Source organism: Megalobrama amblycephala, linkage group LG6 (genome assembly GCF_018812025.1).
Source record: "Megalobrama amblycephala isolate DHTTF-2021 linkage group LG6, ASM1881202v1, whole genome shotgun sequence".
Classification (NCBI taxonomy): Eukaryota; Metazoa; Chordata; class Actinopteri; order Cypriniformes; family Xenocyprididae; genus Megalobrama; species Megalobrama amblycephala.
In genome coordinates, this window is record NC_063049.1 from 11,169,254 (window position 1) to 11,195,491 (window position 26,238).

General features: G+C 38.1%; 1 protein-coding gene across 1 annotated transcript in view; it reads left to right on the forward strand.

The window, feature by feature from the left end:
• Positions 1 to 26,047, forward strand: part of LOC125269889 (follistatin-related protein 5-like) — a 62,735-nt gene extending 36,688 nt beyond the window's left edge. Inside the window, exons 6-9 of the mRNA XM_048192939.1 lie at positions 4,085 to 4,246; positions 5,567 to 5,701; positions 25,725 to 25,751; positions 25,875 to 26,047. Coding sequence (XP_048048896.1) covers positions 4,085 to 4,246; positions 5,567 to 5,701; positions 25,725 to 25,751; positions 25,875 to 26,032 — 482 coding nt within the window. The 3' untranslated portion in view covers positions 26,033 to 26,047. The remainder of the gene's footprint in view (positions 1 to 4,084; positions 4,247 to 5,566; positions 5,702 to 25,724; positions 25,752 to 25,874) is intronic.
• Positions 26,048 to 26,238: the final 191 nt, after the last annotated feature.

Here is a 26,238-nt window from a genome sequence, read left to right on the forward strand (position 1 = left end):
TTAAACGCCAGTAAAAACTGAGTGTCCAGTGCCGCCCACATAGCTAGAACATTTGTAAACTGTAAAAAAAAAAAAAAAAAAAAACTGTTGATAAAAAAATAAAATAATGCATATATAATATATATATATATATGTATATTTTAAATGATAGTGCATATATATATACACTCTACCCTGCAATTTTCGCTGATTTCAAATGCTGGATTTAACTTGCCATGGTGAAATATCCTCGGATAAACTCCTGAGATCCAGCACATTGCCTTGCGACTTGCTAAGGATGACTTGACAACTGAGCGTGGGCATTTCAGTCTCGTTGTATGCGTCAACATCACATTTGCATAGGCCATACTATTTGAATTCATGATTGTTTGACTGCCAAATTAAAATATTAAACAGAACAGTAAAATTAACTGGCTAATAGTAATTTCAAATAGTGCTTCTTTTCAGAATGTTTAAACTTGATTTAGTTTTCATTTTTGTGTATGTTCCTATTAAAATTTCATTTCCGGTTTTTGTTTTCATTCCTTGAAGTGGTTCAGGGCACTGGCTCTTGTAAATGGGTCTTTAAATGTTTTTTTTTTGTTGTTGTTGTTGTTGTTTTTTTGTTTTTTTTTGCAATTAATAGTAAATTAAATGAAATGCATTTAAAAAAAAAAAACTATACACTTATTCTATATTTCTAAAAAAAAAAAATAATAATAATTTTATTATGTTTCAGCTATTACTTTATATTTATAGTAATTATAGTATTTACAGCATGTAATGTATTAATTATTTACAGCATGTAATGCAGATTTATGCATAATAATAAAAATAATGCTAATTATTATTATTATTATTATTATATTTCTACTTGTGTTAATTAGAGTTTGTAATGCAGATTTATGCATAATAAATAATGAAATACATTTATTTTAGATTAAAAGAGATTTGAGAGATTTAAAGTTTTAAATTTAAAATAAAAAAGTGCTTTATTTTGCATACGTCCATGTTTTTTTTTTTGTTTTGTTTTGTTTTGTTTTTTTATGATGAGCAAATGTGTCTTTTTGCATCTTTCTTGTTCTATGAGGCTGAAATGTAAGTTTTTTTACCATTCCTTGGTCTCCTGCCACCTTTTCCCTTGCTAGTTCTCATTGACACATGAAACACACAGCAATCAAATGGCCCTAAATGATACCATCACAATTTAATTGAATGAAAAACAATTGAACGCCTCCAGAGTTGTTGCCTAGCAATTAATCGTGGTCAGAGATGGGAGGAAATGAGAAATTAATTAAGGGATGTGACACATGTTCTCCCTTTTTGTGTTTTCAGCCACAAGGGCAATAGTGCTCCCCTTTACCTAATTATGCTTCCTGATGACCAAGAGCAATGGAATATTGGAATATATAATTTTTTTCTTTTTTTCTTCAAAAAGCCCACAGTCATTGTGCTGAGAATTTTTTTAAACTATTATTCCATATGTGTAGTTCAATTTAAGCTAAAGCATTTATATTTCTCTATGGCAGATGAACCATTTGTAATTAATTTCCTACACAGCACACGTGAACGACGGCTAACCTTAAGACTTTAAATTGTTGTCCTTACCGGCTTTTTCATTTACAATAATGACATTATAATGTTGTTGCTTTATTTTCAATGCAGGGTTTTGTTTGATGGTTAACCAAGGTTAATAAAACAGGCAAAAAAACTAAAATATTAATAACCATCTCGACTGTGATGAATGTATACATTGTGTGAGTGGGTGTCATTTTTCATTATTTGTTTAAGAGCAGTGTTAGCTAGGAAAATGAAAGGGTTCAGACAGGTTCACAGAGACCTGCTGAGTCTCACAGATGGTGAAATGGAGAGGAAACTCTAATCGAGGACTCTGAAAGCTCATCAGCACCGACGCACATACAAAAGCACTAGAAAAACACACAATTCTCTGTGCCGCATGTAATGGACACGTCCGCACACCAAGAGAGACAAAGACAAACATAAACTAATAAATCTGACTCTCAATTTCACGGAGGAACGAATACACACAGAGAATTTATCCGGTCCAGTGATGGCGGACTTACACGCTGCCGAGCCAAAGCGCTTGCTTATTCTCACAGAAAATCAACAACACTGAGGAAAACAAAGAAAAGGAGGGCAGAGGAATAAAAGGAGGGAGATTGGAGGAGACGAGGGGCCATGAGAATTTTGTGATAGAGCTGTCAGCTTTGATGTGTTTCACACAGGGGACAATCTCAAGTCGATCCCCAGGTAATAAAATAGACACAAAGACAGATACAGGTGCACACAGAGAGAGAGAGAGAGAAAGAAAAGTCATTCGTAGGTATTTTATATCATTTCTAGGTTAAGCTTAGTAAAGAAAAAGAATAAGAAAGTGCTGGTTATGTTTTAGCTCATTTAACCAAAATTCTGCCACTTGGTTTTTCTAATGTAATTCTCCAGCTATAATTTAAATTAATAAATAAAAGAATTTAAATTTAAATAAATAAATAAATAAATAAATAAAGGGATAATTCACCCAAAAAATCTCATTATTTACCTTAATTTTTTTTTTCTCAAACTTTTATGCTGTTGTTGTTTTATTTTGTTTTGTTTTCAAAATTTGAGGGTTTTTGAAGATTATCCCAGGTATTTTTCCATATAATGAACATATTAAATATACAAGCATATTCACATTTGCTTAATCACCAATCAGAATCAAGTATTCAACTGGCATCCAAGAAAGACCGTTGGACTAAGGGATGCGTCTCATGTACCGTATGCTGTTTTTTTTTTTTCCATCTATACTACACGACCAAAAACGCATGTCACATGACCGTTCATGCACACTGGGAATGTGCGTACAGTTGCCTCTTGCTCATGTAGGCAGCTGCAGTATTAAAAAAAATACAGAGTTTAACTGCACAATGGCTGCTAAAAATGACAACAAAGCCAGCAAAGATTGCAGTTCAGTCTCCATGATATTGTTTACGCCGTCGTCAAGGATACGCAGAGCGAACGTGGGCAGCCACACCATCATTTTCAAAAGTCTCCATTTTGGTCCGTTCATACTGAAACACAACCCTGGCGTTTTCAAACTAAAACGGGGTCTGCAGTGTTTTCGAAAGTCTCCATTTTCAGGGAGTCGAAATTGCCAAAGTTGTGTAAACGACAGGCATAAATGTAGGAAAGGTTATGTGTTTTAAAATGAAACGCGCTAGTGTAAACAGAGCCTTAAATTTTGGTTTGTTTCTCGCACAAATCTACTTTAATGGCTTCAGAGTGCTTTGAATCATTCCAGCCTCTTTTATGGTACTTTTTTAAATGGAAAAGCAGCACTTATCTTATTATATTAATATTTAAATAGGGTAAAATATTGATTTCTAAACTTGTGCTTTTAAAATGATATTAGAGACTTTCTCAAACTCAGTATTACACTCTAGATATGCTGATATGCTTTCCTACATTTCCTTCATGCATGGCTTTGTTTTCACACGGTTTACTGATTATCATAATCTGCTCATTACCAATGAGCTGATCTTGGAACACCACAAGGACCTGAGCTTGCGATTTTTACACTAAATGATTTCTACTTTTCAATCACGAGTTGAACTCCACAGTAAATAGTGTGAGTCCCAGGGAGCTTAAAGCTCAGATTCAACTCCCTATGCCTTGAAGCAAAACATTTCATTAAATCAACCCCCTTGCGTGCCACAAAATTGTGCCCTCGCCACCGCTGTCCAAACATTTCCTCTCATTTCTCCCATTTCCTCTCAGAGTTCTAAATAAAGTAAACTGGTTAAATAAAGGAAATAATATTATTAGCCATGAAAATAATATAGCAATGATTTTATAGAATACAGGATATTTAAAAGCCTGTTCTAGTAGAATAAAAAACATTTTATTTTATCATTCTGACCATCCAGGGCTGCGTTTCCCAAAAGCATTGTAAACCAAAGTAGATCATAAAACCATTGCAACCAATGGTCTCTACAATCAACTTGGCTCACAATGCTTTTGGGAAATGCAGCCCATTATGTTGTTTGTTCATTCATTCAATATCTTTGCTTACACTTTGTCTTTTCCGATATTTTTTTTTTCATAGTGCCCCCTGTTATCCGGGTGTACCCAGAGAGCCAGGCACGCGAGCCGGGGGTCACAGCCAGTCTGCGGTGCTACGCTGAGGGCATCCCCGACCCACAACTCTCTTGGCTGAAGAATGGCATGGACATCACAACAAAACTCTCCAAACAACTCACACTTCAGGGTACAAACATATAGCCATTGGGCATTTCTGTTTCTTTTTATGATTTATGATTGTAATGCTGCAAATTTCACAGAAATGCAAACACATTTCACCTTTAAGGATACAAGTATTTAAACAGTTAGACTGTATATGACAATTATGGATGTGAATCGTAAAGAATTACACCATATGGTTCCTTCAATTTAAAGACTCTTTTAGTGCTTTTAAGGAATAATATTTGGGGGAAAAATGCAATTTTACTGCCAAACTATGAGATAATAATCTTATAAGAGTCATTAGCTGCTTTTCCACCATCGAGTCAAACTGTTGTCATTGCTTAACTGTTCCATTCCGTGCTGATTCAGCCCAACCGGTACGGATATGGTTCCATTTTCCACTGTGGGGCTGATAACAGAGCTCTTTGGTACAAATATATCAGTTGTTGCCTTGGTAAGGCAAGAGTTTACTACTGGTATGAGATGTAAGGGACCGCATTGTGGAAGATGATCAGGTATTTCTTTTATTTTTTACTATTAACTTGTGTTAACCAGCTATAGAGAAACTGTTAGTCAGGCAACAGACAAGCGACCAATCGTGAGTGGCGACCTGCTTAGGATTCCGGGCCGAGAACGGTTTGTAATCGTGCCATGCTGAACCAAACTCAAGTAGAAATATAACTGAAACTGTTCCTTAATGTTCTTAGAACTGTTCGGCGCGACGGTGGAAAAGTGGCTTTTCATTCCATAATCACTCATCTGTTTGACTTTGTAGATTCATTAGCAGTTAATATGGTGCTGAGTCAGTAGTGGAAGAGTATTTTAATATAGTATTCTTACTGCATCAACAGAAGAATGTACATGTGAGAACCGTAAACAGAACATTTTATTATAAATGCAACCGGTTCTGAACTTGAATTCAGAGAATTCCCAACCCTAATGGCAGCACAGTCCTCTGTTCTTACCAAAAGCCTTTACACTAGCTGATTTCGCATTGAAAAAAATGTGCCCATGTCTTTACACAAGGAGACGTTGATCTTGTCATTCTGAAGAAGCTTTATATAGCCGTAATGCCTGCTGGTTGCACTGTTGCAGTGATTGACGTGTTTGTCATAATCTAGATCTTTACTCAATCCTACAATCCCCCCTGTGGGGCCTCTCATCAAAAAACATCCTCCAAAGTCAGCTAAAGCTAACATGACAACTTGAGAACGCTATAAATGTTTCAATGATCCCATTAGAGGAACTTACATAAATGGAGCTGTTTCTTTCACAAGTGATTTAGAGGAGGTGATGGAGGAAAAGTTCAACTCATTCTTTCCTGCGTTCTTATTTTTCTCTCCAGCTAACGGGAGTGAGGTGCACATCAGTAATGTCCATTTCGAAGACACCGGCGCCTATACCTGCATCGCTCGTAATGAGGCGGGTGTTGACGAGGACATCTCCTCTCTATTCGTAGAGGACTCCGCTCGGAAAACGTGTAAGTATAAGTCATGATGTGCAGTCCATCTTTCCTTATGATGGAACTTCACTTCACTGTTTCTTTGCATTATTCATCAGACTGAACATTAATAGTTTATAAACTTCAGATAACTTTAGATAATAATAGAACCAGAGGGAGATAAAATAATGGAAGAAGAGTCCCAGTGGCCTGATATTTTAATATTTGTCAGCAGTTTTATTGGTGCTTTGCACTGAAATAAATGAAAAATTTGATTTGTTATATAAGATTATCTGAAGGAATTTCATATTAAAGGCACAATATGTAAGATTTTTGCAGTAAAATATGCAAAAACCACCAGGCCAGTGTTATATATTTTACAAGGATACAAGGATACAAGGATACGGGACGTGTCTGGGAGTTGCCTGTCAATGGCGTCATATGCGCGTTACCCTCGGTTTTGGGTCTTATTTTGTAGTAACCATGGAAAACAGTATTTTGTCAGTATTTTGTATTTTGTCAAGTAGCTAAGTAATACAGCATTTCCTCCATCATATAGTACATTTTAAAATTAATTTTATGTCATTTATCAGCACAAGCCATCCAGCATTTATTAATATGATTTTCTAATATCAATCTATCTCACTGTATCTAATATGATCAATAGCGCTGTGTTACCTCATACGCTTGACCGGAAGAAGCGGAAGCGGTGACTGCGGCATCGTCTCTCATTAGCAATAGATCGTCTCTCATTAGCAATCGCTCCAGCGGCCTCGATCCACTCCAACAGCACTCGACCCTGCGCTGCTTCATACTACAGTAACTTTAATAATCTCATCCATGAACATGATTTCTGCCTGAGTCCCATCCCGATTCTTTTCCACCAGCTGTGAGGTGAAGACAACATCTCCCAAAATTCCAGGTTCAAACTCTGCGTCATCAAGTTACGCCTTTATTTTGAATAGGTGACCTCTAGTGGTGAAAAATCTACATATTGTAGCTTTAAAGGTGCTGTATGTAATTTTTTTCACTGTACTAAAGCACAAAAATACCATTATATGTTGGCAGAGATTCACATTCTTGAACACATAATTGTGCGTTCCGTGTCGGAATGTCTGTTTTTGTTTAGGTCTGTGTGATCCCACCCTCTGCCAATTAACCCAATAGTATTTCGGCACCCCGTGTTGCCAGTTAGTGAAAAACACAGTGTATTGTAGCCAGGGATGCCAGCAAACAAACTAGGTTAAAGACTGCAGATTCTAATCAACCTGAAAAGCCTCGGCATCCATCTGAAAAGTCCAGAAGCATATTAAAATATTTATTCACGATAAATCAACTCATCAACTAACTGTGTAAGGCTTGTCGCGTTCCAATGTTAATTGACCCTTCGCAAAGACCCACCCTCCTTAGTTACTGTTGCTTTGTCCGACAAGCCATGGCGCTGTCACGCCACACAGAGTGAAAAATACATCGCAAAGCAAAGATCATACTGACAACACGTCGACAGACAAGACAGAGCAGGTTACTTATGATATTAAACAAAGTCCCAGCTTTCAAACAGTGTAGTTATTAAAGAAATTCAAACAATAAAAACCGTTTTGTGGCTCTTTAACGTGTCGTGACCATGGTCATGACAGATTGCTGTAGCGCCTCAGCTCAAGAGGCTCGTTAACCGATCATCTCTTCCTACTAGTCCATTTATAGCGTCAAATAAACATGAATGAACATGAGAATGAATATTGTCTCAAACGCAGAAAGACGTCAATATACACAATTTTTCAAGTTTAACTCCACCGAGGTTAATCTTCTAACTACTGGCTGCTTTGTCGGACAAAATAGCGGATGCGGCATTCTGATTGGTTAGATCGCTTGTCAATCAAACTCCCGGCGAAGTGTCAATTGAGCTTGTTCCTGTTGCAAGTTCTCAAACTGGCATCCAGCGTGAGCTTAGAGCCTGAGGAGGAGGGGGCGGGAGAAACAACCCTCTCCAATATTTTGAATTTTGACTGCAGTACCCATTTCAACCACTAGCTGTCAGTATTATATACTGCACCTTTAACCTTAAATACAGATTTACTAAGCCATCTATGTGTCCACAGTGTGTGTAAACAACCAGCCTATAATGGTAAAAATCCATGGTAAAAATCCACCCACTCCTTCTTTTATAATCCCCATTAATCGGAAGCAGTGTCTGGAAATACGCTGTTCCAGATTTCCCCCTACTGTGACGTCAAGCCCCGCCCATGACCGATGACGATCTGCTCTATTAGCATAGATGCCGCCCTGAGTGAGCCATACATAGTCCATAGTTGCTGTCACTTTTGACCAATTTAATGTATCCTTGTTGAATAATAGTATTAATATGAACGGTTGTGTATACATGTTTTATGTGCTTGTTGATACAGTCCGGTGGTTCATTGTATTAAAGCCATGAAGTTGTGGGTAGTAAAGGATGCAGAGGAACCTCACAGGTCATTATATAGTCATCGGTCACATTTTCTCTAATAGTTTTGTAAAGGTGTTGGGATATGTAGTTCAGAGTTTTGGGTATTGTACTTTAGCGAGATGTGACTAAGCAATACACTGTACAGACAGAAGGCCAGAGTTTCTTCACAGGTCATACAACCAGACCCAGTGACGCCTGTGTTCCCTGCATGCATAATGGATGACATTATTTTCTCAGATTCACTACAGCTCTGCCCACTGATCTGGAGTCAGTTCATCCAGATCCTTTGATCTCTGCTCTGACAGATAAACTCCTCCAGCTGTCTGGATCAACACTCACTGTAGACCATCTCATACACAGTTTCTCCTCAAGCAGACTGTGATCTCTGTGTGTGAGAATATTCTCATAAGCATCACAAATAATTTGTGTTCTAGAATATATTTTTAGTTTGGACACAGAGGCAACATCATTGTTGATGTTTAAAGGAACAGTTCATTGGTTTGTGCCTGTAGAGGTCTGTGCGGTCTTAGAGGTTTTAGAGCCTGTAGAGGTCTGTGCATCCCTCCATGGACATGCCTCCCCAGACCATCACTCACCCACCACCAAACGGGTCATGCTGAACGACGTTACAGGCCGCATAACGTTCTCCACGACTTCTCCAGACCCTTTCACGTCTGTCACTTGCTCAGGGTGAACCTGCTCTCATCTATGAAAAGCACAGGGCACTAGTGGTGGACCTGCCAATTCTGTTTGGTGTTCTCAGTGGTGTTCAATGGTAAATGCCAATCGAGCTCCACGGTGCTGGGCAGTGAGCACAGGGCCCACTAGAGGACGTCGGGCCCTCAGGCCACCCTCATGAAGTCTATTTCTGATTGTTTGATCAAAGACATTCACACGACTGGCCTGCTGGAGGGCTCGAGCAGTGCTCATCCTGTTCCTCCTTGCACAAAGGAGCAGATACCGGTCCTGCTGATGGGTTAAGGACCTCCTATGGCCCTGTCCAGCTCTCCTAGAGTAACTGCCTGTCTCCTGGAATTTCCTCCATGCTCTTGAGACTGTGCTGGGAGACACAGCAAACCTTCTGGCAATGGCACATATTGATGTGCCATCCTGGAGGAGCTGGACTGCCTGTGCAACCTCTGTAGGGTCCAGGTATCGCCTCATGCTACCAGTAGTGACACTGACCCTAGCCAAATGCAATACTTGTGAAAAACAGTTAGAAAAGATGAGTAGGGGAAAAATGCCTCCACCTATAAAACCATTCCTGTCTTTGGGTCGTCTCATTGTTGCCCATCTATTGGACCTGCTGTTAATTTCATTTACACCAAAGCAGCTGAAACTGATTAACAACCCTCTTAGCTACTTAACTGACCAGGGCTGGGTTTCCCGAAAACCTTCTTTACTTTACGAGGTTCTTAAATTATACCTTAAGCTGTACCTTAACGTTAATACGTGTTTCCCGAAACGTTCTTAGTTAAGTATACCTTCTGTAAGTCATACTTTCGTAAGGTTGGTCTGGAGCACTCTTAGCTATACCTTATCACTGTTGACAGTCAATACGAATATAATTCTGAAGCTGTAATACACCCAGTGTTAGATTAGGATTATGGCAAAGAATAAAATGCAAAAAATTCACTGCTAAATTCAAATGTGCTTTAGCGCTGATCCAGAGACCGACGCGCGCTCCACGCTTGTCATGTAACATTATCACAACTATTCTGGTGTTTTTAACCTCATCGCGCTTTATTTTAGGTTTCAGACATTTAAATACACATTTGAATTAAGTAGGCTACTGCATAAAAATAGACATTTATAGTTTGTTAAATTCAAATTACACTGATGTCTATGGAAGCTGCAACAATAACCCTTTCAATTATAATTTGACGAAGTGTTTTATTCATATCAGATACACATTGTTTATGAAACAATAAAGTTTACTCTATTCTTCCACATACTTTTATGTATTTCGGGGAAGATTTTGTATATCCGACAGCTCTAACTGCCGTGCAAACTCATCGCGCAACAAAACACATTCACTTCCACATATTTTACAATCGGAATATATCATAAAATTCATGATATAGTTATAGTTGTGAATATTTAAAAAAAAAAAAAAAAAAAAACGATATAAACGCGATACCTACATGTCTGTCAGCTGCATGACATGTCTCCAAGGAATTAAAACTTTGTTCTAAATAACGGTCGCCTTAAACTCACGCTGATGAGGGCTCCGCGCCCCCAGAATAGATAAATTACAATATAGATTTAGTTTGCAGTTTGGATACTTTTCTACTTTTAATACTTTTATAACATCCCATGAGTCCTGATAAATGCAATTTCTACTTCTGAAGTGCTTCTTTTTATAAAGAACACTGATTTCTCAAATAATGCAGTGAAGCAGCCCCTGTATAGAGTGAATTATCGATTCTCGAGCCATCGATATCAACCAATTCAGCACCAATGCCATGGACAGCACCTGGTAACTTCGCACTTAAGAAGATATACCTTAAGCAACCTCATAAGGTATAGTTTGGGGAACACGCCTAGAAACGGTACATCTTCAGTTAAGGTCTACCTTTAGAGTCTTTGTAGCGCGCTAAGAGACAACGTTATCGGGAAACCCAGCCCAGATCAATATCCCACGAGTTTAACTTGATGCTATTCTCTGATTAAAAAGTGTTCCTTTAATTTTTTTGAGCAGAGTAGTTTCATATTTCTTTCAGTTTTAGTCATTTAAGTTTTTCATCTAATATATATGTTATTTTATTTCAGCTTTATTTCAGTTTAGATTTAGTTTTAGTTAACAATAATAACCATTTCCTACAGCAAGCTAAACTGAATTCTTGAGTCTGTGATTTAAACTGAACTTTCTGGATAATTGAAAAGACCCAAGTTAAAAGAATAATTTGTTCCCAATTTAGACAGTTATTTCTCTCATGAGCTCCCATGAATTTGACAAAGAGATCAAGGGCATCAACATTTTTAATAAATACAGACTTCTTTGTTTGTTTGTTTTTCCACACAAAGTGATAAACAAGTAATATGGACCACTTTTATTATAGGTTAATGGTGCTTTTGCATCTTTAAAAGCTCCAGCCCCTATTCATTATATTATTAATGGCATAGAAAATAGCATTTGAACACATTTATAATGTAGTCAAAGAAAAAAGAAGAAAGTAAGTCATACAGGTTTTGATCAACATAAAAGTGAGCAAATGATTTCATTTTGGGTGAACTGTTCTTTTAATAGTTCTGATTCATCTTGTGTTGAAACCAGGCTAAATGGTTGGATTTGATAGTCTGTGCCATTGCTTTCATTGTGAATGAGAGGAACAATCCTGCACTGCCAGCCGGGATTTCCTCTTACATTAGTCCTAGAACGGCAGGTCTGAACTCATAAGCCTGGGATGATACATGGCTCCCTGCTTCCACAGAGTGCACCAGCCTGGCAAATACATTTCCAAACCATGCTCAAGCACTACATGTAAAATCTTTTTTTATGGATATCAGTAAGCCTTTAACATGCTGCTTCAGCTTTGTGCAATGAATTTGTCTTTGTTGCTGAGAAACTTATATATATTCTATCAATTATATGCCTGAAAATACAGAAAAAAGCTTCCATTGGTATCTGGCTACACAAGATGACCATTGATACAGAACAGTAAAAGCTAGGATTCATAGCAAAGTTGTGCATTGCGTTTTGATTGTACAGTAAGGGTTACAGCGCCTGAAAGGTTGCAGGGGGTGTGTGATAAAAGTAATCGTACATCTAAAGGGCAAAACAAGGTGAAGCTGGTGGTCAGCCATTAGTAGTTGAGATCAGTGTCGTTCTACAGGTCAGCCGGGGAAAACCCACTGCACTCAGAAGAGGGATAATGATCTTGGTCCCATCCCTCTCTCTCCTCAAGATATAAAGGTCAGACAGTGTCCCTCAGCCCAGCCATGGTGCTCTAGAGATCATGAAATTGGAGTTCCGCCAAAAAAATTCAAATCTTCAAGGGCCACTGAGTAAAAGTCTACTATAATGATAGTACACTGTCTTCCCATTTTGTTTTCTAATGGTATTAAAGTCGAAGTATTCTTTTTTTTTTGTCTTGTCTTGTTTTACTTTCTACAGACTGTGTTCCAGAACATTTTGGCCTGGTGTCACTTTCAAATATTGCTGTTTATTTCATCGGCACAACATGTCCGGCTTAACAAATAGAATTCCAGAAGTTAAAGACCCCCTGTGGTGAAAATCAAGACAAACCATGTGCAAATTCATGTCACCACCATTGCTGAGTATTTTCTCCTTAAAACTGCAGTGAAAAAAAGAAAAAAGAAAGAAAACGCTGGTCTGTGACGTCACAGTCTACCTTGTAACCAATCACATCAACGTGCCGGCGGGCTTTAGCATATCATTAACAGCAAACTAGCAGGTTAGTCTCGAGAGAAGCCAAGTTATCACGGTATATTTTTCTGTTGATATGAAAAATCGTGAGATTTAGCAATATGGCGGGTGTATGATGTATTTTACAATGTTATGATGAACTATAAGCCTTTCTCCACCGACGTTCTGAGTTGTTCAAAGCGTTTGTAAGGATACTGATTGTTAGAAGGCAGCTGTCTGACTCTGACATGGAGAACGGGAAAATGGTGTGTGTAACATTAGCAACACAGTATTAGCTGTTTGATAACAGTAAAGCTAAAGGCTAATCTTATTAATTAACGTTATGTGTCCAGTGTTGTAAAGAGCGAAACCATTGTGCAGCGTTTACCTCAGTAAGTTGAGCGAGTGGATCTCTGAGCTATGTGAGTGAGTGGAGGCGGGGCTAATTTGCATATTCATCGATCAGCATTTACCAAATTAGCCAAGGGTGTAGAGTTACATTCAAGCTATTTTAAGGCATGAAGTTTTTTTTTTCACAGGAAAAATATGTCATTTTGGTGATCATGACTGCTGCTGCTGCTATACAATATAGCGTACATGAATTACCCATAGCAGATCTATACAGGTGGAGCTGAGGAAGGCAGAGGGTTTCTGAAAGCGTGCTGCACTGCTAAGGCAAATGCTACTCATGTTTTTGAAGGTTGAGCATGCAAGCTCATTGGCTACTGATACAGCAGGAACCAATCATCTGTGTCCTATAGAGAATGATGTGATTACGAGCAGGATGAGTTAAGGACCTATTGGCCTGCACATCTAGACTTTCATGATAGAACTTTGTATATTATACCAATGTGGTGGGGTCTACATTTTATTTTGATAAACATGACACAATACAACATCGCGCCTACATGAAATGAGCTTTAGCTGTAATAAAAAAATACAGATTTTTGAGCATTAGTAGAACTGAAGGTGTAATAAACACGAAACACACATGATCGTTGTCATGCGGCGAATCCGGCCAATCATGAAACAGCTGTGTCATCATCAGAGCTTGTGCAGCTGCTCTTGAGAAACTGCGCCGGCTGACTCAGTACTTACTAGCATCCACTGCTTCAAGTCAGCCGCCGATCGGTCTGTGCAGCTTTGCATGAAGTCGAACAAGCCTAAAGGCACAGAGGAAAAGTAGCATCACATGATCACATGAGGGGCAAGGGAATCACATGACATGACAAGAAACATGACAATGATGAAATTACACTCTTCACCTTTAGGCTTAAAAAAAACAGTCCCACACCAAATATCTCCCCTGTAAATCAGTGCAAAAACCCTTATTCAATTAAGTAGTAAAGCAAATGCTCTCTCAAGTTGTACTGCTAACAAGAAATGTTTGAGTATATCTCCTGTCCCAGAAGATATTTTTGACATGGAAATGTCAGCAGATGTGTGCTGTGGGAGGAGGATTTAAACAGACGAGTGATTTGAGGCTGGGGTGATGCGAAGCACTCAGGTGTGATTGTGCTCATCTTCTATAAGAAGAAACAAGACAATATGCTGTTGCTGTCTTGTCAAGGTGGAAAAAGTACTGGCCAAGTATTTAAGGCTGTTGGATAAACACCACCTGCTGCAAACATACAAACAATAGTGCTGGTCTCTCTGTGGTATCACACAGCTGTGTTCTTGTTGGATTATAGGATTCCATGTTTGCACTGGTGTTATCATGAGAGATGGTGAGCGGAAATAAAGGAACAGGTGCAGAGAGAAACAAAATATCTCTAAATACCCACAATTCCTCAGCTAAACACAAAACTCTCGTATGTTAGCAAGTGACTTGCCAAAAGCCAAACAGGATGGTTACTTTGTCTTATTTATCTGAATTTTTTTTTTTTTTTTTTTTTTTTTTTGGGATCAGGAAGTCTAGTCTCTATACTGTAGGGAGCTTGTCAGAATTAACACCGTGTAATTTTGTGTTCTGCTGTGTCACACACTTGGCCCATTGAAACAATGTAGACATATATTTTCAGTTGCATGCTGGGATATCCCCAGTGATCAGTGCTCCACTGGCAGAGTTTTTAGGTTGAGTGCACACAGCTCTGTTCTAAAGAAATTTTGAATCGTATTCAGTCATTTCCTTTCTTTCATTTATTCCTTTTAAATTTTTGTAATAAATGATTGCTCAGAAAAGGAAAAAAAAGAATACATTTGTTCACTATACTCTCAGCCTTCAATTACACTGCTGGTTTCAATCAATTGTAGTCTGATTCTCACAAAGAGCACATTAGAACTCTCACACAGAGTTAATATTTTAGAAAAGTTAGAACATAGCATGTAAGCCACAGTGACTCTGAACAGTTACCACAGTGTCTAAAAGCTCTGGGGCCGTATTCACAAAACATTTTATCTTACCACTAAGAGTTCTCCTAAATAGCAGTAAAAGTTCTCTCTTTTCTCTTAAAACCTATTCACAAAGCTGCTGAGACAAACTTACTAAGGAATAGACTGAAGTCTTAAGCTAAGAGTAAGGGCGGGGTTGCCCTCATTGCTATGGAGTATACACACAGTGATTGGCTGATGGGGGAGGAGTCAGCGATTTAATCATATAAATATTGTAGAATGAGGTGTCATGTTTCCATATTAAAATAATGGTTTTAAAATACAAATGTTGCCCTATTCAAATAAATATTTTTTTAATAAAAATGTTGCCATATTGTTGCCATAAAGGTTTTAAAATGTAGGCTAATTGTCACTAATTGAACTAGTATATACGGTTAATTGTCCGCCTCTTGGATGTCTGCATCTCAAGGGAATGCAGAATTCAAGCGACAAATTACGTTTTATAAATAAAGTTTGGGAGAAACACATTCGAACAGTCTTTCTAATCAGCTCGAGAGGAGGAATATATACACAGACGAGAGCCGACTCGTCTATAGTTACTTCGACAGTTTTCTGTATCCCTCCGCCACCCTGTCCCTCACTCTCGGCTGGGGATACGTGGAGAACTTTGGGTTTGGGCTAAATTCCAAGCTCAGAGCCCTCCATCCCCTAAGACAGCACACCAAATACACTTATTATATATATATTTTTTATCTATTCTATCATTTGTAAGTGTGAAACCTTTGCCACAGGTAATCAGACAATATTTATTTATTTAATTGTTAAAGATTTTTTTTGGCATCTCATCGTAGATTCAAATCTATAAATCAAAATGTATTGCATTTATGAAGAAAAGGTTCAGCACCCAAGGCTCTATCGCTACTTCCTCAATGGTGTACAGTGTCTTTGGGTGGATTTGGACTGTTTGTGATTTGGTGTTAGTGATTTAGGAGTCCTCTTGAATACTCCTAACATTTTACAGGCTTAGGAGCTAGTTTTAGCACTAAAATGCTTTGTGAAATACTCTTAGAGCAAAAATTTAGGACTCCTAAAATTAGGACTGACACGCCCATTATTTTTAAGAGTTTCTCCTAAATCGGCAAGTTAGGAGCTACTTTTAGCCTTAAGATGTTTTGTGGATATGGCCCCTGGTCATGAGGGTGATTATGAAAAGTTGGAATCAAATAACATTTTTTTTTATTATTATTATTAGGCACGATTTAGGTTTATTTACACTACCATTAAAAAGTTTGGATTTTAAAAAAAAAAGAAAAAAAAGAAAAGAAATTGAGTTAAGACATGTTATTAAAGATTACTGGAAACTGGATTACACTGAAGACTGGAGTAATGATGCTGAAAATTTTTGCTATTACAGGAATAAATTCCATATTAAAATATATTCAAAAAGATAAGTTATTTTAAACTGTAATAATATATATAATATAAATGCAAATAAATAGCGAGCATAAGAGACTCTTTTAAAACATTAGAAATACTTTCTGACCCCAGACTTTGTGTATATTTAATTTCTGTTTCATGCTGACATCGGCTAAAATTTGAGTGCATTTTCTTGCCTGTCTCTTTATTATTCATTTAATGTAAATAAAGATCAACCTAAACACTGTGTGTGCAAAGAGGGTCTCCTGTTTTCCTGGACAGTTTAACCTTACACTCCGTATCACCTCTCTAAAGCAGAAATTAGTGGCTATATTTTTTTTTCCCCCTTCTTTCATCAAATGTATTTTCCAGAGTCTATTTCAGCATCAGCCGCTCTCTGAGGTGTTGCCCTATACCTGAGGGCATTAACCTCAATATCCAAAAGACTGTAGGAGTTTGTATTAAAGTTTAAAGAAAGCAATACCAGCACAATAAGGTAGTGCACTCATCTGTAAGGTAGCATGACCTTCCAAACCTACTGAATACACAGTATTTTTCCGTATACTGTACACACTACACACTATGTATAAAGTAGGAAAGGTTACTTCATCAACTCCTTCATAGTATATCATATTCACTTATTGAGTCTTCATAATTGTCATAATTAAATCATGTTAGCTTTTTTAATTATGCAGGACCACCAGGGGTATTTGCGTAACAGAGCATTACCACGACAGACACAGAGTTGCATTCTCAACTCATGAATACTTTGATAGGTCCATGAATGATTCAGAGAGGCAAAGCAGAGACGCATACCCCAGGCATTTGTCTTGATTAGTTTTCCATGGTGTTGGAGACCTAATTAGAGTCCAACACTGGCCTTTACCTATTACGCCATCACAGTCGACTCATACCACTGAGTTATCTCCCACTGGCAGCTTGAAATGTGACTCTGCTGTCGGGAACATAGTGTTTCGGTCAAAGTGCATTTGAGGTAAGGTTTGTGGTTTCTCACAGCAGCCCTGTTCCACTAACCTGAACCATTTGGATGGATGGATGAGCCGAATTATGCAATATAATGTATGAACTGGGCTTTTTATGGGCTTTTTCCATAAAGAGACAAGGGAGACAAAAATATGACATCAAATAGTGAATAAACTACTGATTTGTCTATGTGACAATGTGCAACAGTGACACCAGTGGGTAACAGGAGGCAGTGTCTCTTTTGAGCATTGCTTCCATGTTTCTGTGATTGGCTGACCCTGTCAGTGCAATAATGGTCAGTGCAAAATATTGGTTACACTTTATTTCTAGTCCTCTTTAGACACTCTACTATCTATAAGTAACTTTGCAGCTAACTCTCATTAATTTGCAACTACATGTCAACTAACTCTCATTATAGTATTAGTAGGGTTAGGTTATAGTGTTATAGTGTTAGGCTAGGTTAGCAGAATAAGTTGACATGTACTTGCAGAGTTAATTATAGTCAGTAGAATGTCTGTTGGGAGACCATTAAAATAAAGTGTTGGCAGACAGTCTACTACTCTAATGAGAGTTAGTTGACGTGTGGTTGCAAAGTTACTTATAGTTAGTATAATGTCTAAAGTGGACTATTAAAAAAAAAAAAAGGGCCCTATTTTAACAGTCTAAAGTGCCGAATTGTGCTGTGCGTGTCTGAATCTACTTTTGCTAGTGTAAGGACAGGAAAAATGGTCAGCGCAGCCGGCGCATGGACTAAAAGGGTTGTCCTTATTCTCTTAAAGAGTAATGGGTGTGTTTTGGCCGTAACGTGCAATAAACCAATCAGAGTCTCGTCTCCCATTCCCTTTAAAGGGTTACTTAACCCAAAAATGAAAATAATGTCATTTACAGGTGCTGGTCATATAATAAGAATATCATCAAAAAGTTGATTTATTTCACTAATTCCATTCAAAAAGTGAAACTATGTTATATTCATTCATTACACACAGACTGATATATTTCAAAGGTTTATTTCTTTTCATTTTGATGATTATAACTGACAACTAAGGAAAATCCCAAATTCAGTATCTCAGAAAATTAGAATATTGTGAAAAGGTTCAATATTGAAGACACCTGGTGCCACACTCTAATCAGCTAATTAACTCAAAACACCTGCAAAGGCCTTTAAATGGTCTCTCAGTCTAGTTCTGTCGGCTACACAATCATGGGGAAGACTGCTGACTTGACAGTTGTCCAAAAGACGACCATTGACACCTTGTACAAGGAGGGCAAGACACAAAAGTGCATTGCAAAAGAGGCTGGCTGTTCACAGAGCTCTGTGTCCAAGCACATTAATAGAGAGGCGAAGGGAAGGAAAAGATGTGGTAGAAAAACGTGTACAAGCAATAGGGATAACCGCACCTTGGAGAGGATTGTGAAACAAAACCCATTCAAAAATGTGGGCAAGATTCACAAAGAGTGGATTGCAGCTGGAGTCAGTGCTTCAAGAACCACTACGCACAGACGTATGCAAGACATGGGTTTCAGCTGTCGCATTCCTTGTGTCAAGCCACTCTTGAACAACAGACAGCGTCAGAAGCGTCTCGCCTGGGCTAAAGACAAAAAGGACTGGACTGCTGCTGAGTGGTCCAAAGTTATGTTCTCTGATGAAAGTAAATTTTGCATTTCCTTTGGAAATCAGGGTCCCAGAGTCTAGAGGAAGAGAGGAGAGGCACACAGTCCACGTTGCTTGAGGTCCAGTGTAAAGTTTACACAGTCAGTGATGGTTTGGGGTGCCATGTCATCTGCTGGTGTTGGTCCACTGTGTTTTTCTGAGGTCCAAGGTCAACACAGCCGCATACCAGGAAGTTTTAGAGTACTTCTTGCTTCCTGCTGCTGACCAACTTTATAGAGATGCAGATTTCATTTTCCAACAGGACTTGGCACCTGCATACAGTGCCAAAGCTACCAGTACCTGGTTTAAGGACCATGGTATCCCTGTTCTTAATTGGCCAGCAAACTTGCCTGACCTTAACCCCATAGAAAATCTACGGGGTATTGTGAAGAGGAAGATGCGATATGCCAGACCCAACAATGCAGAAAAGCTGAAGGCCACAGACTGATCGACTCCATGCCACGCCGCATTGCTGCAGTAATTCAGTCAAAAGGAGCCCCAACTAAGTATTGAGTGCTGTACATGCTCATACTTTTCATGTTCATACTTTTCAGTTGGCCAAGATTTCTAAAAATCCTTTCTTTGTATTGATCATAAGTAATGTTCTAATTTTCTGAGATACTGAATTTGGGATTTTCCTTAGTTGTCAGGTCTAATCATCAAAATTAAAAGAAATAAACATTTGAAATATATCAGTCTGTGTGTAATGAATGAATATAATATACAAGTTTCACTTTTTGAATGGAATTATTGAAATAAAACAACTTTTTGATGATATTCTAATTATATGACCAGCACCTGTATTACTCACCCTCATGTCGTTCTACACCTGTAAGACCTTCATTTTGTGGATATGGCCCCTGGTCATGAGGGTGATTATGAAAAGTTGGAATCAAATAACATTTTTTTTTATTATTATTATTAGGCACGATTTAGGTTTATTTACACTACCATTAAAAAGTTTGGATTTTAAAAAAAAAAGAAAAAAAAGAAAAGAAATTGAGTTAAGACATGTTATTAAAGATTACTGGAAACTGGATTACACTGAAGACTGGAGTAATGATGCTGAAAATTTTTGCTATTACAGGAATAAATTCCATATTAAAATATATTCAAAAAGATAAGTTATTTTAAACTGTAATAATATATATAATATAAATGCAAATAAATAGCGAGCATAAGAGACTCTTTTAAAACATTAGAAATACTTTCTGACCCCAGACTTTGTGTATATTTAATTTCTGTTTCATGCTGACATCGGCTAAAATTTGAGTGCATTTTCTTGCCTGTCTCTTTATTATTCATTTAATGTAAATAAAGATCAACCTAAACACTGTGTGTGCAAAGAGGGTCTCCTGTTTTCCTGGACAGTTTAACCTTACACTCCGTATCACCTCTCTAAAGCAGAAATTAGTGGCTATATTTTTTTTTCCCCCTTCTTTCATCAAATGTATTTTCCAGAGTCTATTTCAGCATCAGCCGCTCTCTGAGGTGTTGCCCTATACCTGAGGGCATTAACCTCAATATCCAAAAGACTGTAGGAGTTTGTATTAAAGTTTAAAGAAAGCAATACCAGCACAATAAGGTAGTGCACTCATCTGTAAGGTAGCATGACCTTCCAAACCTACTGAATACACAGTATTTTTCCGTATACTGTACACACTACACACTATGTATAAAGTAGGAAAGGTTACTTCATCAACTCCTTCATAGTATATCATATTCACTTATTGAGTCTTCATAATTGTCATAATTAAATCATGTTAGCTTTTTTAATTATGCAGGACCACCAGGGGTATTTGCGTAACAGAGCATTACCACGACAGACACAGAGTTGCATTCTCAACTCATGAATACTTTGATAGGTCCATGAATGATTCAGAGAGGCAAAGCAGAGACGCATACCCCAGGCATTTGTCTTGATTAGTTTTCCATGGTGTTGGAGACCTAATTAGAGTCCAACACTGGCCTTTACCTATTACGCCATCACAGTCGACTCATACCACTGAGTTATCTCCCACTGGCAGCTTGAAATGTGACTCTGCTGTCGGGAACATAGTGTTTCGGTCAAAGTGCATTTGAGGTAAGGTTTGTGGTTTCTCACAGCAGCCCTGTTCCACTAACCTGAACCATTTGGATGGATGGATGAGCCGAATTATGCAATATAATGTATGAACTGGGCTTTTTATGGGCTTTTTCCATAAAGAGACAAGGGAGACAAAAATATGACATCAAATAGTGAATAAACTACTGATTTGTCTATGTGACAATGTGCAACAGTGACACCAGTGGGTAACAGGAGGCAGTGTCTCTTTTGAGCATTGCTTCCATGTTTCTGTGATTGGCTGACCCTGTCAGTGCAATAATGGTCAGTGCAAAATATTGGTTACACTTTATTTCTAGTCCTCTTTAGACACTCTACTATCTATAAGTAACTTTGCAGCTAACTCTCATTAATTTGCAACTACATGTCAACTAACTCTCATTATAGTATTAGTAGGGTTAGGTTATAGTGTTATAGTGTTAGGCTAGGTTAGCAGAATAAGTTGACATGTACTTGCAGAGTTAATTATAGTCAGTAGAATGTCTGTTGGGAGACCATTAAAATAAAGTGTTGGCAGACAGTCTACTACTCTAATGAGAGTTAGTTGACGTGTGGTTGCAAAGTTACTTATAGTTAGTATAATGTCTAAAGTGGACTATTAAAAAAAAAAAAAGGGCCCTATTTTAACAGTCTAAAGTGCCGAATTGTGCTGTGCGTGTCTGAATCTACTTTTGCTAGTGTAAGGACAGGAAAAATGGTCAGCGCAGCCGGCGCATGGACTAAAAGGGTTGTCCTTATTCTCTTAAAGAGTAATGGGTGTGTTTTGGCCGTAACGTGCAATAAACCAATCAGAGTCTCGTCTCCCATTCCCTTTAAAGGGTTACTTAACCCAAAAATGAAAATAATGTCATTTACAGGTGCTGGTCATATAATAAGAATATCATCAAAAAGTTGATTTATTTCACTAATTCCATTCAAAAAGTGAAACTATGTTATATTCATTCATTACACACAGACTGATATATTTCAAAGGTTTATTTCTTTTCATTTTGATGATTATAACTGACAACTAAGGAAAATCCCAAATTCAGTATCTCAGAAAATTAGAATATTGTGAAAAGGTTCAATATTGAAGACACCTGGTGCCACACTCTAATCAGCTAATTAACTCAAAACACCTGCAAAGGCCTTTAAATGGTCTCTCAGTCTAGTTCTGTCGGCTACACAATCATGGGGAAGACTGCTGACTTGACAGTTGTCCAAAAGACGACCATTGACACCTTGTACAAGGAGGGCAAGACACAAAAGTGCATTGCAAAAGAGGCTGGCTGTTCACAGAGCTCTGTGTCCAAGCACATTAATAGAGAGGCGAAGGGAAGGAAAAGATGTGGTAGAAAAACGTGTACAAGCAATAGGGATAACCGCACCTTGGAGAGGATTGTGAAACAAAACCCATTCAAAAATGTGGGCAAGATTCACAAAGAGTGGATTGCAGCTGGAGTCAGTGCTTCAAGAACCACTACGCACAGACGTATGCAAGACATGGGTTTCAGCTGTCGCATTCCTTGTGTCAAGCCACTCTTGAACAACAGACAGCGTCAGAAGCGTCTCGCCTGGGCTAAAGACAAAAAGGACTGGACTGCTGCTGAGTGGTCCAAAGTTATGTTCTCTGATGAAAGTAAATTTTGCATTTCCTTTGGAAATCAGGGTCCCAGAGTCTAGAGGAAGAGAGGAGAGGCACACAGTCCACGTTGCTTGAGGTCCAGTGTAAAGTTTACACAGTCAGTGATGGTTTGGGGTGCCATGTCATCTGCTGGTGTTGGTCCACTGTGTTTTTCTGAGGTCCAAGGTCAACACAGCCGCATACCAGGAAGTTTTAGAGTACTTCTTGCTTCCTGCTGCTGACCAACTTTATAGAGATGCAGATTTCATTTTCCAACAGGACTTGGCACCTGCATACAGTGCCAAAGCTACCAGTACCTGGTTTAAGGACCATGGTATCCCTGTTCTTAATTGGCCAGCAAACTTGCCTGACCTTAACCCCATAGAAAATCTACGGGGTATTGTGAAGAGGAAGATGCGATATGCCAGACCCAACAATGCAGAAAAGCTGAAGGCCACAGACTGATCGACTCCATGCCACGCCGCATTGCTGCAGTAATTCAGTCAAAAGGAGCCCCAACTAAGTATTGAGTGCTGTACATGCTCATACTTTTCATGTTCATACTTTTCAGTTGGCCAAGATTTCTAAAAATCCTTTCTTTGTATTGATCATAAGTAATGTTCTAATTTTCTGAGATACTGAATTTGGGATTTTCCTTAGTTGTCAGGTCTAATCATCAAAATTAAAAGAAATAAACATTTGAAATATATCAGTCTGTGTGTAATGAATGAATATAATATACAAGTTTCACTTTTTGAATGGAATTATTGAAATAAAACAACTTTTTGATGATATTCTAATTATATGACCAGCACCTGTATTACTCACCCTCATGTCGTTCTACACCTGTAAGACCTTCATTCATCTTCAGAACACAAAGTAAGATATTTTGATTAAATCTGATGGCTCAGTGCAGGCCTGCATTCACAGCAATGGTACTTCCTCTCTCAAGATCCATAAAGGTATTAAAAACATTTAAAACAGTTCATGTGAGTTCAGTGGTTCTACTATAACATTATAAAGTTATAAACATTATTCAACAATATAGTGATGGGCCGATTTCAAAACACTGCTTTCGGAGCTTTACCTATCGAATAAATTACATTATTTTCATTTTTGGGTGAACTAACCCTTTAAAAGCCAGTTGCGCTTACGCCATGGCAGATTCGTTATTTACTGAACGCTTTTCTATTAAGGAAACGGATCTGCTCGTGCGCGAGGTTGAAGCATCTACAGGAAAAGCCGGATTCTAACAAAGCATCTTTATCTTTATGCACACAATAATAATACTTTTATTTTTAATATTTGGCATGTTTGTGTGCTGCTGCGTGTCCCTGTGTGTGTGTAATAAGAGTTGTGCACCCGCATATATGGCATATTACTAACGCCCACTTTAAATAACAAAACAAATATTGCGCCATTTACTTTAGACCAGGTTTCAGCTGGTCAATGGCACAGTATATTTCAGTTGCCTCAAAATAGCAATCCGCTTGAACACACGTCGTTTTCAGACCAGCAGGCCCACGCCTATTTAAACAATGTGGTGCAGGACGTGAAAATGATAACTGCGTTGGGCTGAAACTAGCAAAAAACACTTACTCTAAAGAGTCATGCCTGGCACCGCATTGCGCCAGGTGTATAATAGGGCCCAAAGTGTTTCCAAAATATTTTAGGAGCCTTTATCTTTTATTTTATTTTATATAAATTTTAAAAATAGTTTAGCATAAACATACAAAACATTACGGTATTGGTTGCATGTTGAGTCTAAAGTGTAAGATAAATGGGATTCCTTTACATGGAAACATCAAAAATATAAATTTAATTTGAACCCAGACCAAGAATGACTCCACTGAAAGAACCTCTTGTTTCCAAGGTTCTTTATTCTCCCTGCTCGGTCACATTGTGTCAATACACTGTGTTATTGGAAAAGACTGGGCTTATTTCTTCCAAACCACTCTTTTCTGCTTTTATACTGTAGTGGAGCTGAGTCTTTTTACATCCCTCATCAATTGCTGATGCAATGGCAATATTTTTCACAAAAGTCTTTTAGATTGCGCTGATACTTTAACTCATTGAAAAAGAACTTGACTAAGGACTTTTTGAAGATTAACTCTAGCTCCATCACTATTCTTGAGACTGTTACTCTGCTCCCCTGTCTTCTTGATGAAGTGAGAGCGGAGAATGAGAATTGCTTGGCGTAGGGATTGTAGCACAGGTGAATTGTGGGAGATTGATTTGCAGACTGTGAGAGATTGAATCATTGCTGAGGAACAGTTGGAGGTCACATCTTCACTACAAACTGCACTGGTGAACCATCAGAATGTAGTGAGGAGGAGAATGTGGAGAATATGCTGTTCTTTCACGCTAATGAGTCATATTTATCAATAGATCCTTCGTGACAAATATTGTGCAAGATTAATAATGGCATATATGTCCTTTGTAGCTAATGGCCATCATTGTTATTTTTAGCACAACTGCTGGGGCCATCAGGAATCATTCCTTTCAAATGGAGGTGTTTTATTGTGGTTATTAGCCAATTTATTCTGCTCTAAAATGCTTATGGAATTATTCAGGAGTTAATTGTGTGTTATATTTTTTGGTTATGCTCCAATGACACTTTGCTAAGCTCCTTGATTGCCATAAGACCCATTTTAAAGGTGTTTGATCATTGTTATTAAGGCATCGATCTCAATCAAAAGTTTAAGTGTTTTATAAGGTAATACTAGTCACAGCACCAGAGGTTATGGGTAAATAATCATGCTTAATGCAAAGATAAGCTCCGACTTACAACCAAATGCATGTTTCCTCCGTGTGAACTCTGTGGTCGGTGGCTATGCGTGAGTGTATAAATCCCTGCAGGCCGACCTCAATGTATAATGCCGACACAGTATTGATTACACATGAGCGAGTCAAATCAATAAGCTCCTCAGGTTGCAGAGTATAATTACTTGGCCAAATCAAATACAACTCTCCATAGCTTTAAACCACATTGGAAAAACCAACCAGGAACTACAAATGTTGTTGCAATAATCTGTGGGAAGTTTATATAGCCGAAAGTGTGAGTTCATCTTGTATCTGTATATCGGATTTTAAAACTTTCAGATGAGTAAAGTGCGGCAAACTTCTCTGACATGAGTTTTCTTTGTGTTCTCTTACAGTGGCAAACATCCTGTGGAGAGAGGAAGGTAAGCATTCTGTTTCAGTACAATATTAATGTCTAGTGTTGGACTGGACAGTGTTAATGCTGAGGTTAACCTTGTTTTAGGTGGATCTGAGCCCTGAACAATCTCATTTATGTCCCACTACAGGTCTGGGGATTGGAAACATGTTCTATGTGTTTTATGAGGACGGTATTAAAGTCATCCAGCCAGTGGCCTGTGAGATTCAGAGACACATCAAACCCAGCGAGAAGCTTCTTGGCCTGCAGGTGAGCTGTCATATAAAAATTTTTTTAAAGTACTTGTAAATGTACAACATAAACCCTCTGTTTTCCCTCCTGCTTGCTCTAACCCCAAGCAATGTGTAAAGTTTATGAGTGCTATTTATTTATGAGTGTTTTTGTACATTTATTTTACAGCAAAAATGGTTGATTTCTGATTTTTGCATGAATGTTATTTGTATGCTACCGGAGTTATGCCACTTCGGCTCTTTTGCTACATACAGCATGGATGG